This window comes from Cydia pomonella, chromosome 21 (assembly GCF_033807575.1).
Source record: "Cydia pomonella isolate Wapato2018A chromosome 21, ilCydPomo1, whole genome shotgun sequence".
NCBI classification, from domain to species: domain Eukaryota; kingdom Metazoa; phylum Arthropoda; class Insecta; order Lepidoptera; family Tortricidae; genus Cydia; species Cydia pomonella.
The window spans coordinates 6,715,757-6,736,787 of record NC_084723.1 but is presented as its reverse complement, the minus strand read 5'-3'; the positions used below and the strand labels follow the sequence as shown (position 1 = coordinate 6,736,787).

Sequence of the window (21,031 nt, the reverse complement as noted above, 5' to 3'; positions counted from 1 at the left end):
GTCACTCTAATTACGTCTTAGTGAGAGTAAAAGAGAACGATCCCCGCAATTAGCGAATTTATATTTTCGCGGTAGGCTCCCTGATCCAGTTAAAATACTAGATTCATGCGAAACAACCATCGGCGATTTTTATAATCATCTAGCTTGCAACCCAAAACTGTCAATGTCATTGTCATTAAAACATTTCTTGTCGCTACTGTCACTGTCATTCAAAACCACATTAAAGTGAAACTGACTGGCAATTTTCCAAGAATAAAGCCGGAAATCAGTGTAGAAAGTGTAATATTATTCATAAGAAAGGAATTAAATCATGTCGTTCTTAGTCAAACAGTTCGGCAAAAGGGTAAGATGATTTAGCTTATCAAATTGCTGCATATCATATACATACATTTCTGAGCGGCGTAATATGACAATCACCCCTGTTTCTCTGATTTTAGGTGCTTTTGCCAGCATTTTCTACAGTAAAGAAAGTCAAACTATCCACAAGTAAGTACTTGAAATTGTACTAATATGTGAACAAGGACATATTTGTTGTTAGGTTGCATAACCTCTTTAAATTGTAAGTAATTGAGAACATTCCAAGACTGCTGCCGACACTGCCATAACCTACTTTGACGACGTTATACAAACAAACATTAAATACCTCGAGCACTTCATCTTCACTAAACACTATCACATTTATTTTGTAAGAAACCAACCCGCTAGATGTGCAAAGTGTCCATGGGTTACCTTTGTTGATGTTGTTATCCTAAAGCACCCCAGAGGTGCAAAGGCTCTTTGGTAACCCAAAGGGCCACCTTTACGCTTTATAAACCCTAAACTAAACGTTTGGAGCACTAAACTTGGTCAATTCCTAATTTAAATCTTAATTAATTCAGTCATACCTAATACCATGCAAAAAATGCCAAGTATGCCTGACCTGCTGGGCTACTGGAGTGTGTCTAAGCTAAGCTGGTCATCACACCAGAGCGGCATGCAGCATGTACATAGTGATGTGACACTCATACACCTGAGCAACATGTCAATTTGCATCAGTGTGATAACCATATAACTCAGAACTAATTTAGTGACAAAATTCAGAAGTACTACCATACACACGACTCCTGATAAAATATGACATTTGTTGACGGTTGCTCATCCCCCCTGCCCCCATTTGACAACGCCCTTGTCAATAGTGGCTCTGTTACATTTTGTAACTAAATTCACAATGTAATCCTATTTCAGCTAGCGTTGCCTTTGTTCCGAAGGTCCAGAAGCCTGCCCCAGACTTTGCAGCCACAGCTGTAGTCAATGGAGAATTCAATAACCTCAAACTGGCAGATTTTAGCGGGAAATATGTTGTCTTACTCTTCTACCCGTTGGACTTGTGAGTATTATATTTCGTAGATAACAATTGTTAATCTTACCGGGCATCGGCTAAAGGTTGTATATACCTTTGGCCTTTGATCTATTAGATGGTGCTACTTTTTGATATTTCACAAATTTAACACATATCAGTGAAAAAATAAGGGTCAAAGTCGAATGGAATTCTAAAAGATTTAATCATATGTTGAAAGATGGCAGTAAATTTACTGTGGCTACAAAGTTTTCTTTGACCATCCACCTCTATTTCAAATTCTCTTAGCTTACGGACTGTGAAGTTCAAACAAAAACTATTTTGTATCAAGCAACAAGCAATACTAGTTTTTTGTTTTTAAATACAAACTTTGATCTGTATTTCAATATGATATTACTTTTATATAGTTAACATTTTGTATTGATATTCCAGCACATTTGTCTGCCCCACGGAACTAATCGCGTTCAGTGACCGATCAAAAGACTTTGCCAACATTGACTGCCAGGTTCTCGGTGTGTCCACAGACTCGGAGTTCAGCCATCTTGCCTGGATCAATACACCCAGGAAGGTAATGTTTTCTCATGTTTAGTGTTTTAAAATTTAATAATCATGAATCTTATTCTTAAAAAAATTATAACCAATAAATCTTAAAATTGAAAGATCATAATAATCTGAAAAACAAAAGGTTCTTAATCCTCATTTTGTTTTCGCAATTTCAATGTGTGATTTTGTTTTGAATGGATAAAGTAAACTGAAATGAAACCTTTGTAACTAATACATAAATTTTGCTGTAACACATGAAATGCGTCTCCAAATGTACCTAGAGTGTAGCTCAGCTCAGTCGAGCTTAGTTAAAGTATACTCTAGCAAGAACCTCAAGGAAATAAGTTTTTGTTACTTAAATAAATAATTATTAGGGGACGATCTTACATAGATTGCCCTAGCGCCAAACTAAGCAAAGCTTGTACTATGGGTACCAGGCGACGATATACATAAGTATATAGATAAAAACATACTTATATACATAGAAAACACCCTTAACTCAGGAACAAATATCTGTGTTCACCACACAAATAAATGCCCTTACCGGGATTCGAACCCGGGACCGTCGGCATCATAGGCAAGGAAACCTACCCACTAGGCCAGACCGGTCAGTTGGACTTACAGAATTAAAGGCTTGCTACAACTTAAACTCAAGTTTTTCAAGACTAAGAACTCCCACTAAGTGACCCTAACATTTGTATTTCAGGATGGTGGTTTGGGAAAACTAGACATTCCTCTTCTGGCAGACTACAAAAAGAAGATGTCTCACGACTATGATGTTCTCTTGGACGACGGATTCGCGCTGCGTGGTAAGCCGCTCTTGTTCACCTAATTACACTAGATTAATTTGCTATTTTTTTTAATGATTATTTGTAAAGGCAGTTGAAAAAACTGATAATGCCTGTATCCAGAGTCATCACTCATTAATATCGTGTTCAGTGTTGAGTAGAATGTGCATTGTTCTTATCTAATTTATTCTTAAACATTTGGGCAAACAAACTATAATTTTGTCATGTGAGATATAAAACAGAATTTGATCCTTTTCCAGGCTAAGTACGATTTACCGACCGCAAAAAAATATTTTTTTACATTTATTCTACTGCCAAATGAAATACACTTGTTTTCTTTTTACTTATTACAAGAGATTTATTTCTCGAGTTCTCGAGGCATTGATTTTTTTTTCCGCCTCGACAAAGGACAAATTTCTATAGATTTCTCGCCTCGAGAATTCTCGAGCAGGAACCCTACCGGAATCTTAAAACAATCTCCCCCGTTTCTTCATAATGTCTTACTATTATATTTATTATACCAGTTTGTTTCCGCTTTAAAGAACAGATAACGAAATCATAGACGCAATGACTCTAAAACTTTTTAATAAAAGTTTCAGCCAGTATGACTTTGAAAAGTTGTCTCCTTACTTCTGGGACAGCCTTTATATTTGGATTTTTTGGTGGACTTAGTTTAATGCGGCCTGGTAAGCTTAGGACGTTATTTTTGGCTAATTAAAAAAAACAATCCACGTGAAATTTAATATTGGAAACTAAGAAAACTCCTTCGACATTTCCAGGCCTCTTCGTGATCGACAGGAACGGTATTCTCCGCCACATGTCCATCAATGACTTGCCAGTCGGTCGCTCCGTCGACGAAACACTACGACTAGTGAAGGCCTTCCAGTTCTCCGATAAACATGGAGAAGGTACGATTATGCATGAGCACTGTTGATATTTTCCTTCATATGTCCATCAATGACTTAGTCGGTCGCTACGTCGAGAAAACTATGCTACTAGTGAAGACCTTCCAATTCTCCGATAAACACGGAGAGGTAAGATATAGCACGAGTACTGATCGTGATCGGGAACGGTATTCTCCGTCATATGTCCATGAATGATTTGCTAGTCCGTCGCTCGAGGAAACTGCGACTGGTGAAGGCGCTCCTGTTCTCTGATAAACTTGGAGAAGGTATGGTACGGTCAGCATCAAAAGTAGTGGATCAAACTATTCAAATTACGCGTGAAAAATATCTACAACTCTCAAATAGCTTATCAAAAAGAGATATATCTCTCTATGTAGAAAGATTAAACTGTAATAGATATTTTTTAAATAAATATTATACATACAGACATTATCAATCACACAAATTGTCTAAGTCCCACAGTAAGCTCAATAAGGCTTGTGTTGCAGGGTACTTCGTTATACGTAATATATAAAGATTTACAGTACATATGGTGCTACTTTACCGCACTAGTGCGAAAATTAGCATATTACGTTACTGTGTCGAACTTTTAAAGGGCCATATGTACTGTAAAACGTTGTACGATACATGTGCGAATAGGCAATTCGCAACTCGTGTCGAATTAATACACTCTTCGGTCGTGTTTTAATTTATCGCCACTCGTTACGAATTACCTATTTTTCGCACTTGTTTCGTAAATAACTATTATAATATTATTAGTAGGATATTTGTTTCTGAGTCATGGGTGTTTTACACCCATGATTAAGAAACAAATATCTGTGCTCATCACACAAATAAATGCTCTTATCCGGATTTGAACCCGGGACCATCGGCTCGTCGGGTCACTACCCACCAGGCCAGACAGGTAGGATAAAGAGATATCTACTTGGAAAAGTGGCAGGGTAGCAGATACTTCCGGTGCGTTGTTTTGTCTGCTACTATTATGTCTGTACGACACTTGCAGTACTCGTAGTTGGACAGGGCACGTTCAGTCGTACATTAAGCGAGCGATTAGCGAATGATGCGCAACTGCATTCGCCATATCTGGACATTGCTGCTTAAAGTTGGACAGTGGATAACAGTCATTAAGAGTTAGGAGTTTGCAATAATCCATAAACTGGTTTGGAATTTGTTTTTTCGGTCCTAACATAATGAAAAGAGAAGATTGAAGGGGCATAGCTATACTTACATCAAATTGTGAAAAATTATTTTCCATAATGTCAATATCCAAAATTCAAATTATCCGTTTAATACTATAGTACCTGGGCGACCGAGCTTTGCTCGGTTATAACTATTTATTGTAATATGGTGGTGATAATCTACATAAACTTAAAAAGTAAAATGTGAACTGACAATTATTATTATTTACAATCGATTTTAACCTTACAGCACTTGTCACAGAGTAACGCCATCTATTGTCAATTTCTCTTATTACATAGGTCATTTTTTTTACTAAATTAAACTTGTGTAAAACAATAAAAATTAAAAAATTATATATAAACTTGAACAGATAAAAAATAACAAAAGTTAGTCACCGGGCGAGATTCGAACCCGTAACACTCGTTTAGCAGTCCGCGTCTTAACCCGCTGGACCAGACGGACAGTGGCCGGCAACACGAAATTAGCGACCATATTCTGCGTCGAAAGAAAAACGCATGAAAACTCGAAAACACGCGTTTTCCCAAACATAAGACTAATCTAGATAGATTGTATACTAACTCCTCAAATACTCAACTAATAATGTCGATTTGTCGATGTACATTTTTTATATATGTCGTGGCCAGATCATAGATATTGGTCCTTTCATGAAATGCCATTTTAGAATAAAAAAAAAAAAAAAATAACTTAAAACTAAACCTAAGCGGTGGTGGGCGAATGGATAGTATGACGTCCGACTTTCAATCCGGAAGTCGCGGGTTCAAATCCTGGCTCGTACCAATGAGTTTTTCGGAACTCATGTACAAAATATATTTTGATATCTACCACTAGCTCTTCGGTGAAGGAAAACATCGTGAGGAAACCTGCATAGGTACGTTTGCGAAGAAATTCAAAGGTGTTTGTGAAGTTCCCAAGGCCCAATCCGCATTGGGCTTGCGTGGGGACTATAGCCCAAGCCCTCTGGCGCATGAGAGGTCATTGCCCAGCAGTGAATTATTATATTGTTATAAAACTAAACCTTAAAACCTAAGTGGTCAAACTAAATATATAAAAAAAAAACTCCCCCGGAATCCCCTGCTTCTGGCATAGACCCCAGAATGCTAGGCGCTAGCCTTTCTTATTGTTTATTATTTTGCATTTTTTATTCTTAATTCTTCTTCCAGTGTGCCCAGCCAATTGGAACCCGGACACGAACTCTGACACAATCAAGCCGAGCCCAAAGGAAAGCAAGGAGTACTTCAATAAAGCTAACTAAAGCTAATTCCGAATCGTCTGGGCTGTATTCAATCTTGGGGGCATTTATATCAAGTCCATTTTTGAATGGCAAGAACAATAAAATAGAGAATAAGAAAACAAAACAGCCAATAAAGGTTGCATCAAACTGTTTGTAAAGGGTTAAATGTCAAAGAAACGTGGTCAAAGTCTCAATAAACGGGTAGGTTTTGTGAATTACTCGAAATAATATTTATTTATACTTAAAGTAGTTAAGAATACACCATTTATTAAGTTATTTGAGTTTTATTTTAACCCTAAGTCGTTTATGCGAAAAAGCAGAGGTAGGTAACCTGTGTAAGCGAAACGCGGTTTTTGAATTTGATGTTATCTTTTGGACGCTTTCTCTAGTCACATATAGATCTACCAGTTATCTAAGGCAGTCGGCAGGCTGATTTTCTATTAGAAGTAGCTGAAAACTAGTTCATTTATAATTTTTTTACTTACTTAACAAATCCACTTCATTCGGCCAAGTCTTTAACCAGTAGCTAATAATAAATAACAGAATTCTCTCTGTCTTTCCTTAGCCGGACGTCCAGAGCGCGAGATCTGCGTTCTCGAGGGTAGATCTAGAAACATAAGTGGCGAGTTGTCTATATTTTTAAAGTCCAGTGACACCTCTACCCTCAGCTCTTAGTCATCCTAGCGCCCTTAGCGCATCACCATCTGCCGGAAATAAAATTGTTTACCATTTTATTAGGCAGGCGTTTTTTTTTTTATACTACGTCGGTGGCAAACAAGCATACGGCCCGCCTGATGGTAAGCAGTATCCGTAGCCTATGTACGCTTGCAACTCCAGAGGAGTTACATGCGCGTTGCCGACCCTAACCCCCTCCCACCCCTTGTTGAGCTCTGGCAACCTTACTCACCGGCAGGAACACAACACTATGAGTAGGGTCTAGTGTTATTTGGCTGCGATTTTCTGTAAGGTGGAGGTACTTCTCCAGTTGGGCTCTGCTCTAGATCTGGAATGACATCCGCTGTGCTGTGCCCTACCACACAAAGCGAGATGACATTCACAATGCCCATACTTCTCTTCCTAAGGCGTCCGGTTTTATATCCCATAGCCCAGTATTTAGTCCATCGCTTTCACTCAATAGCCTAGTTCATTTTAGGTTCCATCAACTCTCAAGTGGTTACACCCAGGCGGGTGCTGCCTCTGCGTGCATCTTCCCAAGACATGGGCAAGGGCAACACCCACTCGGTGTACCCCTTATATATCATTAAAGTGTCCAAAGAGTCTCTACTTGTTGACATACGCCTCGCAAATGTCCGGAACGCCATTGTTCCGTGATGGGTACAGACATTTTTCCGAGCGTCTCAGTTAAACGATAGACCTATTATGATACCTACTAAATGTAGTAGAAATAGCCTTATTCCCTCAGTTGTAACGATAAGTGTTGCCCTTCCACATATTTGAGAAGAACGTCGAACTTGAGCTTCACCTTGCTGTGGTCTCCTGAGATCCGGTACTTCCGCACCAAGTGCACCACCATGGTCTTAACAACCATAAATGCGTAGGGTTTACCTGACAAAAAAACAAGTGTTTAATATGAAACTAAATTATATCAGTGAATTTATGATAAAATAAGGACACTAAGCACGGAGAATTTTGTACATTGACATGCATGATTATATTGTTGTCCCACTCAGACAGTGGCATTGACGCGAGAGATAGGAAATGTAATGTGTGTATAAACTTTAACGATTTTTACACAACTGATACCGTTGAAAACTAGACATCTCTTTAACGCTGTACAATCGCCCTCGAGTAGGGAAATTGTTTTAGACAACGAGAAATTTAACAATCTAATGCCAACGAAAGCGAATCTGGCTTTTATAAACGCAAAAATATTCGAAAAAACTATCCTAAATGCGTTCCATTTTACGATATAGGTATAGGAATGAAATTTATCAAAAAATAATAAATAGGTAAAACTAAACTACATTATGGTGTCTGGAACCATAAAACCCTATAAATGCCTTTTAATATACAACACGCCATCGTATACATTATTGGAATGCACGAAGGACATATTAAACTGTAACCATTGCGCGTCTGTGGCCGTCTTTTGGCGGTCAAAGGATAGGTTATAGGTTTTCGTGGGCTTGATTTCCGATACTCGGCGTTTTTCTATTTTAGCGTAATTGGTTGTCGGCACTATTATTGCCAACCCAACTCGACCAAGAAGCCTAACAGACCCTTGACGTTGCCAACGACTTCTGGGAGAGACCTCGGTGAACCTAGTTGTTGTGCCCCGGTATTCTCTCCACCCCTGGGAATTCGAGAATGACGTGCGCGGCTGTCTCTTCTGCCTCCATTCATACCCTTAAAGGGGATATCTGTACCACGTAAGGTTAACAAGTGCCTGTTTAGTAGGGCGTGGCCCCAGTTAGAAGCCTGAATTGTGGCATTTTCAGCTGTCTCAGCCTCCGTCAAAGCCTTGCACAAATAGTTACCTATGCAGTTCCTTCTTCCTTTTAAATTATTTAAACTATTTATTTTGATAAATGTTTCTGGTAAAACAAGTTGGAACAGAACTTTATTTGTCGCTTTATATAGTGAGGTACCTACTGCAGCGTCGGAATATATACAACAGCTCACAGGAAACCCGAAAGATTTTGATAGTGTACCTACTCGTATTCCTGATCACATTTAAAGACTAAAATGTTCTTTGAACTTTTGTGTAATTCGCGTAGTTTCTGAGTTAATAACAATAAAAAAAATACTTAGTGCGAAACAACTTTTTGATGGTGATTTTGCCACTAGTCTAAATATCCTTATTAACAGATATCAAAAAGTGACAAGTACCTAACACTTTTGCAAAAACTAGGTTTTACGGAAAAAAAGTACCAATTCATTTTAAATGATAGTTTTACCAATGACATTTTGACTTTTTATGCACAAGTACATTCACAAATTCTAAAAAATAAAAAAATTTTTTTTTGCTGAAATTAACCTAAACCCACATAACATTTTTTTACTTTTTTTTGAAATGCGTGGTTTCTAAAATCTTTCGGGTTCCTTGTGAACACGTTGTATAGACGAAGCTCTAGACAATATTTTTAACATCGTAAAACGATCTGGGTTATACCCATTAGTTTCCACCAAGTTGTTACCAGTGGTAACTACTGGAATTTTTTTCCCACATTTTACTATTGGGAACTACTGTATCACAGTAGTTAACCGCATAAACCGCATAAAGATTTTCACACAAAAATAGAAAAAAAAGCAATACATTTTGGGGGTTCCCCATATTTAGAACTTTTTTTAAAAAAAAATTTTCATCAAACCCATGCCTGTAGGGTATCTATGGATAGGTCTTCAAAAATGATATTGAGGTTTCTAATATTTTTTTTTTCTAAATTGAATAGTTTGCGCGAGAGACAGTTCCAAAGTGGTAAAATGTGTGTGTGTGTGTGTGTGTCTCCTTGTAACTTCTAAAATAAGAGAATGATAAAACTAAAAAATATATATAATAAAAATAAAATAAAATAAAATTTGTTTATTTCAGACCATCAGATCCATATTTTGTTAGTAAATCAAAACAACTTACATCCTATATTAGTACTTACATAAAAACACATATACACCAACACTTATAACTATTTATTACTACAATACATCCCTGCGTGTAGAGAGGACCACGGGGCAAGATGGTTTATTTGGCCCTGCCTATCACCACCTCAACCCAGTACTTTGTGAGGCGGCAATCGGCACGTTCGGACAATGTCCTCAGGAGGCTGTGACTTATATGATGTACATTACCATGCAAACTTCCACCGAAAATTGGTTTGAACGAGATCTAGTAAGTAGTTTTTTAATATGTCATAAATGGTACGGAACCCTTCATGAGCGAGTCCGATTCGGTACTTACTAAAAGTAATCTTTATTTATACTTAGGGCCTGATTCACAAAGTCCAAGTAAAGTCCTGAATAAGCTACTTGCCACTTACCTGACGAATAAAGTTATCGTTGGCGTTTCACAATCTTCAAATAAGCTTAACTGGTAGATAAAGTGTTAAGTTTTGTAGAAAATTTTATCTGGCAGTTAATTTATTTATTAATTAGCTATTTAATAATTTACTTAGACATTGTGAAACAGGCCCTTAAAGTAGTTAAGAATACATCATTTGTAAAGTTATTTAAGCTTTATTTTGACCCCAGCCCGTAGTTAATAATAAATAATAAAAAGCTATCCGGCCAGCTCTGATATATGTATGTTGCCGAATGTTGGCCGCTCAAGTAGCAACAATCGAATAAATTACACGTAGCCGAAATGAAAATGCTTAGGTGATCTGCTGAGGTCACCCTGTTTGACAAAGTGCCGACCCATTATATAAGATGAATATTCAAAGTAAGGCCCATAGAGGACAAATTAGTAAAAACTAGACTGCGATGGTAGGTACGGATATTTCATGAGGCGACCGAAGGAAGACATGACAAGAAAAGTGCTTAATGCTAATCTGGATACAAGAAAGTAGATAGCTAAGATCAAAAAAGACCTAGCGAATAGTAACATAGACCCAAAGACGACCCAGAGAAGATACCTTGGGAGAAAGAAGATTAGAAGAGCCGAGCCCAAATAAGATGGGATAAGGCCGGCTGAAGTTAAATAAATAACCATGCAAAATAAATACTTTTGTAATCTTATCGTTAACACTTGCTACGAGGGATAGAATATTGTTTGTTATTTTGATATTCAATGATATGATAATAACGTTTTATTATTTTTATTGCCTAGGTAAGACTTACATTAAATTACTAATTAGGCTGTAAAACTCAAACGCAAGGTAGGACAGGTAATTTACAATAAAAATATGAATAGCGCGCTGCAAAATTGCGTGGACACATTATTAATAAATTTAAAAAGGAATAAATGCTATTTTAGATTCCATCAATTCTCAATAGTCCTTACACCCTAGCGGGAGTTTCCTCTGCGTGCTTCCCATGACACGGGTAAGGGCAGAATCCGCTCAGTGTACTCCGCACATATCACTAACTTGGGCTCCGCGCACGCTTTCCAAATGTCCGATACACCATTGTTCCGTGATGGGTACTGAAATAAATGTTATTGGACTTCCTTACACAAATTGACTGAACCCCACAGTAAGCTCAGGAAGGCTTGTGTTACTTTGTTTTAACTCAAAATATCGCATTTAATGACGGGACTAGGGCTTGCAATATCCGCCCAGTTTTCGTGTCCGGATATTTCGAATATTTATTATTTTACCATCCGGATATCCTGATATTTCAGTTCAGTTCAAATATTTTTATTTCTCTAAGATTATAAATCACTTAAACGAGAAACAAACAAAATTTTAGTAATAACACAAATTACAAGTAATCCATGAACGAATAATTCGAATACCTAATTTATGTTGAATAAAACTCACATGAACTATATAAAAATTGTAATATAGTCAAATTTAACGTATAAAAGGCTGCGTAACAGCAAGTTTTAGGGTATTTTTTAGACGTTTTACATTTTCAGTGAATTTTTTTAGTCCCAATTTCACTTAGAAAAAACATCGCCGATGCTTTACTCTCTTTGCTGAACCTTCGGTAAATCTGATTAATGAGAATGTTTTATTTGTCACAATTATTTTTTCTACTTAGATTATTCTTATAGCAAAAAAATTAAAAAATTATTAAAAATTAGTGCCTACGCCAAATCTTGGAATTAGTTGTCAAGCGGACCCCAGGCTCCCATGAGCCGTGGCAAAATGCCGGGACAACGCGAGGAAGAAGAAGAAGAAGAGATTATTCTTATGGCAAACATTTGGAATAAATTTTACTCACTAAATCTTAATTGGACAATTAATTATTAACATAATAATGTCTAGTCATTTGACACTGTCAAAAGAAAGGCACGACGCCGCACGTTTCGAATACGTCGTTGTAAAATGTTCTTTTAACTGTATTTCTATTGATGTTTGCACATACAGTTGGTAACCGTGAGGTTAAGTTAGTACAAAACGAATTATTGTGCTGAGTCACCACATAACTCTGATAGTTGTCAACTTATAATGCCATCAATTTTATTTTTGAATACCTTTATTTCATTATTAAAATCAAACTCGTTAATTAGTGCCTACCTATATCGTATTACTAGTAACCTGTCGTATTACTTAGACCATTTGAAATAGTAAACATTCCAATAAAATCGCCTTGGGAGCGAACTATTCGTCTGGTTTAGTAAGTAGGATAGTTAGGTTAGGTATTTTTTGATAACTTAATTAAGAATGAGCTTTAAGTCTTTTGGTTGGGGACTGAAAATCAGCGGTCTCGTTGAGTCACATCCATTTCACTGCACAAATATTTGTAAATTCTACCTGATTTTTTTAATGTCCTTGAAATTATTGTTGTTGGTAAATAAATATCTTTTATTATTATTTATTATACCTACTCACAAAAATTTAAGATAATTTTCGGCACTGATTCTATACACAACCTTTAATTGCTTGCTGAACCATCTAGGTTTTTCGAACGGGTGACACAAACTATATTTGTAACCATTTATAGGTTATGGAAATACAACAGAGGGCTGTTTAATATTAGCAGCCTGCGCTGTGACATTCATTTCTTAAGTGTTTCCAGATGATCACAAGATATTTGGCGTTATTTCTTGTAAATTTTACAACCATGAAATATAATTCTAGTCTTAGGTATTCATCAATTAAGAACTTGGCGTCTTATTGACATATGGTACCGACCGTGGTTTTGTTGATATTTAGAGAATCGAATATGTCTTCTAACCGTTGAGACAGTCTCTTTCTGTTGTTCTTGTTTTTATTACAGGTTTATTCAAATGCAGAATGCTAAAACCTTCTTATATATCTGCTAAATAAACTACTGCATTACGTTCGGTAGTTCAATATCAACCGGGGTTCTCCTTCGGACCCATAACAACTCATTTTCCAAATGTATCCAAATAAAGAAATCAACCGACAATGTCGTTTACATTATAACTTTCAACGTTTTTAAAATAGTTTTCATAAAAAATGTAATGAATTTCTTGTCATAAATGGTATTCGAAATATTCGTTTTATCCGGATGCCAACTTAGTCTAAATCCGGATAATAAATTGCACGGATATCCGGAAAAATGGTTATCCGGATATCCGGATTGCAAGCCCTAGATGCGAACTCACATGTGAACAAAACTATCATAAGTGACCATAATGTACGAAATACATTTCTGCTCGAAATCAATTCAAAAACAACACTAAATACTAAACAAGACTAAATATAAAAACTTTTAGAATTGTTTTATAACACAAAAATTTACGTCTAGTTTAAGTTTGTGGTTATATCAAAAATACACGCTGTATACTGAACTTGGCAGGAGGTCTTTATCTGATTAGGTACATCAAAGAGATTGGACTGATAAAGCAGTTATGATCATTTATGACAATCAATCAATAAGGAATTAAAATGAATAAATGCAATATAATCCATAAAACATTATCTTAAGATAAATGATATAATGTTTCACCTTTACTCAATATATACATATTTTATAAATAAGTAATCAGTCGCGAAGCGTGCTATTGTGCAATTGTTTCCTGGTGTACTTAGATTATAAAGTGGATCAAATAAATATTTAAAAAAAAATGAGGCCACTAATCGTATTTTTAGCATGGTATGTAATTCAAACTCCCACATATAAATGCAATAATACATATAAACAACCATTCAGTTCAATATTCGCCGCATATATATTTTTTATCAATATCATAGGAAAATCTTACACAAATCAACATATTCCCACAGTAAGCTCAATAAGGCTTGTGTTGTGAGTAGGTCTCGGTGACGATGGATACTAGATAATTTTTTAAGTACATAGAAAACATCCATAACTCAGGAAGAAATATCTGAATATTTGGATGCAATATTGTTTCTTTTTAAAAATAAAAGAAAATTCCTTTTAGTAAAATGAGCTAACTTAAGGTATTAATGCAGTTTCCCTACAGCTAGCTAAATTTTCCTGGACTGAAGCCATATAATTAAAAAAACTGAACTGACTAAAAAGCTGAAGCTGCGGACGTGAGCGTTGATGAAAGCAATGACCAATCATATACTTTTTTGCATTTGTAACATTCATCATATTAATTAAGTAATTTGCTGGACTTTGTTCTTTGAATTGTTTTATAAACTAATCTTTTTGGAGCATAATAGGTAGGTTTATACCTTTACGTTTACTTAAGCTCTCCAATATAGCTGTCAAAATTGTTTAAACTAGTAACCATGCAGTTTAAAAATTCGAAATTCATAATTGTGCAGTGACAGAGATCTGATTCGGGTTGATTTGGGGAAATTCAACTAACTCCTGTTACGAAGGGACGCTCTTTTTATCAAGATGGCAGGGTTGTTATGTTGTTTAGTTAAACATGTGATAAGTACTCGGCCATCCAGATCCAAATGGTGCCCAGAATTTTTGGTCATATTAGATAAGCACTAGATTTTGTAGGCGACTAAAACTTCTTTGCGTACAACGTATTATTCCATTATCATGCATTTATGAAAACTACCTACGATTAAAAAATATAGCAGCCTGTTTGTATAAATAGGTTTTAATTTTGCTTCCAGTTGCCTCGCCGCAGTTAGTGCTGCCGCCAGAAACACAACAGGAAGATCGTTTTCTTCAGAGTTCTTCTTTGGCGCTGCCACCGCGTCCTATCAGATAGAAGGAGCATGGGACGTCGACGGTAAGTATAATAGATTTTTCCTACTCCTCTACTGTTATCTGTCATTTATGCATTCATTAACACGAATATAAGAACATACATAAAAGATTTCAAGAAAAGTCTATATTGTCTATTCCTCATAAAAGCTCTTGTGCTTTTATAAGCTATAATGTTACTGCGATTAATGGCTACCAACCTAACAAAACCAAAACGAATACAGTTTTAAACTAAGTGCATTGCTGCCAACTTACAAAATATTCATTTGGTTGCATAGTAAAAATAATTACTTCATAAGTCAGAAACACGCATGTGACACCCGTAATATAGCAACACCCATAGACTACGAAGACCGCTTAGCGTTGCTTGTTAGTCTCCGTAGGCTACGGTGGCCAAAATTGAGAAAAAACTGTCCAAAAAATTAATTTAGCAAGTAGCAAGTACCAGGGCCTCATGAGTTACGAGGAGGTGTCGCCGACCGGCCGGCCGCGGCCCGGGGCGGGCCGGGCGCGTAACAAGGTATGCTCGCCCGTCTTGGCTATATACTTTTGCTGTAATTTGTTTACCTAAATTAAGATTTATTTTTGTTGACTCGTAGGAAAAATATTGTATGCAACGTTGTATAAGTAGGTCAAAAAATTCTCGTGGCGTATTCCTTTACAATGTTCGCCTACGCCTTCGGCTCCGGCTCACATTGTAACTCACGCCACTCGCCTTTTTTGACCCTTCTTATAAAACTGTTGCATAAAATACTATAAAAATAACCTTAGTTAATGACTATGACATATTTTTTAATTTATTTATTAGTCTTTCGAAATTTATACCAGTTACCAATTATATTGCTATAGTTTTAAGACTTATAAGTACCAAAAATAATACAATATTTACTACGAACTAGATCATGGTTTTTGGTAAAGAAAAACATCTTGCCTATATCTCGCACATCGACAAATATACGCTGTTTCATTTTAATTTACCAGGTGTCCATTTTCAAGAACATGAAAATGTGGAATGGTATTTTTACAGGTAAAGGCTGGTCAATATGGGATTACTTGGCCCGCACCGATCCAGATCATGTAGCTGATAGCAGTAATGGAGATATTGCTGCCAATTCATATTATATGTATAGAAGGGATATCGAAATGCTGAAAGAATTAGGAGTTACGCACTACAGGTGCATCTACCTATTTATTAATTTGAGCATATTTTTACAGGGTTCGTCCGAATCGTAACGAGTAGGTAGTTAAATATACGAGTAGGTCAGCGATATAAATACAGTCAACGATAAGAGCTCGTATCAAAATTGGAATTTGAATAAATATGAGGTTCTGAACTCTAGACACTTTTATAATACATATTTTGTCATTACAGATTTTCCATATCATGGCCGAGGATTCTTCCCTACGGTCGCGCAAACTACGTAAACCAACGCGGCGTCAACCATTACAACGAATTCATCGATGAGCTAATAGCAAATGGTATCACCCCTTTCGCAACCATGTATCACTGGGACTTACCTCAAAATCTGCAAGAGCTTGGTGGTTGGCTGAATGAGGAGATAGTGGATTGGTTCGGGGACTACGCTCGAATTTTGTATCAGAATTTTGGAGATCGCGTTAAGCATTGGCTGACTATAAACGAACCTTATGTCCATTGCAATTTAGCATACGGTTATAGCATGCATGCTCCTCGAATTCATTCCCCTGGTATTGGTTACTATGAATGTGGAAGACATATTTTACTTGCAAACGCGAGAGCGTACCATATTTACGACAATGAGTTCAGAAGCGTGCAAGGAGGCAAGCTGGGTATTGTCATTAGCTCTGAGTATGTGTTTCCTGCATCAGATTCGGAAGAAGATATTGAGGCTACTAGGGATTACTTCGAATTCCATGTAAGTGTAAAAATACAGGGTAATACTTATACGTTTGGCCTTTTTGACGACCGGTTTGGCCTTAGTGGGTAGTGACCCTGCCTACGAAGCTGATGGTCCCGGGTTCAAATCCTGGTAAGGGCATTTATTCATGTGATAAGCATGGATATTTGTTCCTGAGTCATGGGTGTTTTCTATGTATTTAAGTATTTATAAATATTAATATATTATATATATCGTTGTCTAAGTACCCTCAACACAAGCCTTATTGAGCTTACTGTGGGACTTAGTCAATTTGTGTAATAAAGTCCTATAAAGTCCTATAATAATATTTATACGTTACAATCACAGACAGTACTTCGTTCTTTGATCTACTTTTACTTACTGGTAATTTTAAGTAAACCACTTGTAATATAAGATTAATTATCTCTGATCTGTGTGTATCTAATATGTACGTATTAATGTTTTTCTTGCAGTTAGGCCAATACATGAATCCAATTTTCTCGGAGACTGGAAACTACCCTCAAGTAATGATAGATCGCGTGGCAGCAGCCAGTCTTTCTCAAGGCTATAACTCTTCAAGACTTCGTGGTTTCTCTGAAGAACAAATAGAGTATATCAAAGGCACTGCGGATTTCTTAGGACTTAACCATTATTCCACAAGAATTATATACAGGAACAGCTCTGTTATTGGAATGTTTGAGATACCGTCACATGAAGATGATACTTATGCGGCTTCGTTTCAGAACGAGTTTTGGCCAGCATCACAGGCACCTTGGATCAGGGTAAGTTGAATTCACTTTGAGCCCAATAAGCTAACACCCACCCAGGTGTCTGTACCATTTGACAGTGAATGTGTTAAACTAGTGAGATAGCTATAGGTATGATTAAACGGTTTGGTTAGTCTTTACACTCATGACTGTATATTTACATATTTTATGTATTAATGTGATCCTTGAGCACCCTGGTGATTTCTTCATAAAAATATTTAAGGCGTACAAGGTCTATAAACTCGAATATGATTTTATTTTTCAGGAATACGGCCCTGGATTATACCATCTCCTAGTTCACATCAAGGATACATACAACAACCCTCTTGTCTACATAACAGAAAACGGAGTGTCCACCACAGCTGGTCTCAACGACTACAACAGGGTGTCTTACTACAGGAGCTACCTGAACGCAGTACTCGACGCCATAGCTGAAGGTACTTCTTAAACGTGATTTATATATTAAATCATTCTCATAATTGTAAAAAATTCAACTGATATTATATTCTGGATATTATCATACTCCCACAAATATTTAGATCCAACAGCTTAGATAAAAATAGAATCTTAAATAGAGATACAGAGCCAATTGCAGGAACTCACAATTAGGTATATGTGGTATAAACAATATACTCGTAACACACATACTCTTCGATTCGATGCGCACACGTGCAGGAAATAAGACACGAACCAAAACTAAGCAGAACTAACAACATTACACCAACAATGTGGAATAAAAAAGAATAGAAACAAAATATTAAAATGTAACTTAGGTAACTAATCAAGGCACTAAATAAATAAATTCAAAACGAAAAATGCCTAATCAGTTAAGATCTCTCTCGTTTACTGATAAAATGACATGTATATTTATTTACAATAACAATATACATAATGGATATATACAGATGATTACTATAACTAAAATTGACGACCAGTTTGGCCTAGTGGGTAGTGACCCCGCCTACGAAGCAAATGGTCCCGGGTTCAAATCCTGGTAAGGGCATTTATTCGTGTGATGACCATGGATATTTGTTCCTGAGTCATGGGTGTTTTCTATGTATTTAAGTATTTATAAATATTTATATATTATATTTATCGTTGTCTAAGTACCCTCAACACAAGCCTAATTGAGCTTACTGTGGGACTTAGTCAATTTGTGTAATAATGTCCTATTAAAAAAAAAAAAAAAAAAAACTAGCTTATATCTAAAATAGGCCCTTGAGGCATTGTACCAAGGATGCTGGCGGCATTTCCTCGTTGTATCGCAATACTGATACGTTGTGCGTGGAAGCCGCCAGCTCTTCGGTCACCAGTTACGTCAGCCAGACGTTTCGCGATTTCTCCAAAAAAACTTGTGCGCGCTGGGACCCTAGGACCTAGAGTTTCAACGCCAAATGGTACAAAATGGTACTCTCTACCGAGGCTCTTATATTTATTACAATTCAAAATTTCGGCGCTTTCCGCCGCTGCGCCCGCTTTTATTTCCGTTGTAGGTGGGACGGTGCCAGTGTGTCTACGCAGGTAGCATAGCATCCCACAATAACTGATAAAATTAAATATTTTAACCATTTCAGGATGTGACGTTCAGGGTTACTTTGCTTGGAGTTTGATGGACAATTTCGAATGGGCTCTTGGTTACACGTAAGTACTGACAGTACATACAAGATTATGTTAATAGTACGAGTCTTGTTTTGGAATTAAAATTATAACAAACAAACTATTTCTTCTACTTACCGATAAGCAGTCAGTTTAATCTTAAATAAGGGGTCTAATTCGGAACATACTTTTGGAACGAAGGTACATACGAGTTTCATGCTTGTTATGTCCCATTCCGTTTTGAAACCCTTTATGTGACTTAGTTTTAAATTAATATTAACGTATTTTTTTCAGACAACGCTTCGGCCTGTACGAGGTGGACTTTGGGGACCCAGAGCGGACCAGAACCCCCCGAAAATCGGCGCTAGTGTACAAAGAGATCGTACGAAGCCGTACGATTGATTACGACTACGATCCCGATCCTTACGCGAGCAATGCTTATGCATCAAGCGCCTGGCTACTTTCAATTGTTTTTGCTATTGTTAATGTTTTAATTCAACTATAAAGACGTCAAAAAGAATGTTGAGTATGACATTTTTAGGAATCCACATATTTAATCACTCCAAGTCGCATCGATCGACTACACTACAACTACGACTCAGGCCCCTACCGGGAAAATCGAAGTTCGTCAATTGCGGGCATTTTTCTCTCTCACTCTAATTACGTCTTAATAAGCGTAAAAGAGAAAGATCCCCGCAATTTGCGAATTTCGGTTTTCGCGGTAGGCCCCCAAATCCGTACGCTAGCAGCGCGTACGCAGCAAGCGCCTGGCTTATTTCTATAATTGTCAGTTTTGACTACGACTAGTACGACTGTGACCCTTGATCCATATAGCAGCGCATAATTATTGCTGTTGGTATATAAATGATTTAGTTAAATTAATAATATGTAGTATTGATTGTGAAACATTACATAGGTACATTTGTTTTGGGACAATTTATTTATCTTGCCCAGAATGAGTAGCTCCCATTGTTGACATATATCTGGGACGGGCCTTACGGGACTTGCGTTAGACTGCACGGTTCGCTCGTGAGTGACTTAACTAAGGTCTGTTTTTTTATTCCGTAGACTAAAATGACGTTTCATATGTAAGCCATGGCATTTCTTAGTACCACATGAAATGTCATTTTAGTCTACGGAATAAAAAAACAGAATATAGTGCCCGTAAGGCCCGCCCTTATAGATATATATATGTCAATAGTAGCTCCTCAAATAAGAAATTTTATCCAATCCAAAGCTAACGAAATAAAAAATTCAACAATTAATTAAAAATCAGCCCATGTAGGAAAAACCCGTAAAATAAATTATAATTTATAATGGGCTTTATTTTAATTTACTACCTAAAAATAAGCAAATGAGTTCGGATTATTTGCATAATAAATCATTTGGATAAGTTAATCATATGCCAACATATTATGGATAAGTTGCCGTGCCTATTAGAAACAAGAACTATAAATACTATTCGCATCTGTTTATCCTATTAGGAAATGATAGATAGGTAAATAAAAACTCAACCTATTGGAATATTTGTGATAGTCTATATAAAAAGGGACCTTATGGCGGTCGGCGCTTACGTCGCCTAATAATGGCTTTCTATGTGGACTGTCACATTTTGTTATTTTGTTGTATAATGTTAAGTTTTAGTATTAAGGCGGAAGTTGTATTAGTTATTTATTAAAGTTTAGTGCATTTTTATTGGACTTATTTGAGACAGTCCACATCAAAAGGGACGTTATGACGGTCGGCGCTTGCGCAGTAATTAACGGTGCCGCATTAGTATTGGCGCGCGCTACGCGACGTAAGGGCCGATCGCCATAAGGTCCCTTTTGATATGGACTGTCACATTTATTTTTACGCCCATGTACAATACAATACCCACTAACATGATTCCGATTTTAACAAAAGGTGCCCTGAATTGCTCTGACATTTTGCAGATAAGACGGCACCGTGACATGTTATTTTCAAAAATCGATAACTTTGTTTCTGCTAAAGCATTTGCAACGATTCTTTCTATGTTATAAAGATAAAAAAACTAAGAAATTTATTTTATTCCATACTTATGTG

General features: G+C 36.7%; 2 protein-coding genes across 2 annotated transcripts; both read left to right on the top strand.

Annotated features, from left to right (window-relative positions):
• Nucleotides 1-186: 186 nt before the first annotated feature.
• Nucleotides 187-6,279, top strand: LOC133529473 (peroxiredoxin-2-like). Its single transcript, XM_061867188.1, has 7 exons — nt 187-343; nt 438-486; nt 1,225-1,366; nt 1,769-1,904; nt 2,586-2,688; nt 3,447-3,575; nt 5,933-6,279. Exons 1-7 carry the CDS (start codon nt 311-313, stop codon nt 6,022-6,024), a joined length of 684 nt encoding a protein of 227 aa, XP_061723172.1. The 5' UTR covers nt 187-310; the 3' UTR covers nt 6,025-6,279.
• Nucleotides 6,280-13,555: 7,276 nt separating this feature from the next.
• On the top strand, nt 13,556-20,646 carry LOC133529471 (myrosinase 1-like). Its single transcript, XM_061867186.1, has 8 exons — nt 13,556-13,686; nt 14,634-14,752; nt 15,755-15,902; nt 16,100-16,622; nt 17,078-17,386; nt 17,637-17,808; nt 18,946-19,012; nt 19,262-20,646. Exons 1-8 carry the CDS (start codon nt 13,658-13,660, stop codon nt 19,470-19,472), a joined length of 1,578 nt encoding a protein of 525 aa, XP_061723170.1. The 5' UTR covers nt 13,556-13,657; the 3' UTR covers nt 19,473-20,646.
• Nucleotides 20,647-21,031: the final 385 nt, after the last annotated feature.

Bases quoted from the DNA above. Each gene is read 5' to 3' on its own strand.
- LOC133529473 (XM_061867188.1), top strand. From the start codon at position 311: ATGTCGTTCTTAGTCAAACAGTTCGGCAAAAGG. The intron at 487-1,224 runs GTAAGTACTTGA...ATCCTATTTCAG, and splicing joins GAAAGTCAAACTATCCACAA to CTAGCGTTGCCTTTGTTCCG. The intron at 1,905-2,585 runs GTAATGTTTTCT...TTTGTATTTCAG, and splicing joins GGATCAATACACCCAGGAAG to GATGGTGGTTTGGGAAAACT.
- LOC133529471 (XM_061867186.1), top strand. From the start codon at position 13,658: ATGAGGCCACTAATCGTATTTTTAGCATG. The intron at 14,753-15,754 runs GTAAGTATAATA...GTATTTTTACAG, and splicing joins AGGAGCATGGGACGTCGACG to GTAAAGGCTGGTCAATATGG. The intron at 15,903-16,099 runs GTGCATCTACCT...TTGTCATTACAG, and splicing joins TTAGGAGTTACGCACTACAG to ATTTTCCATATCATGGCCGA.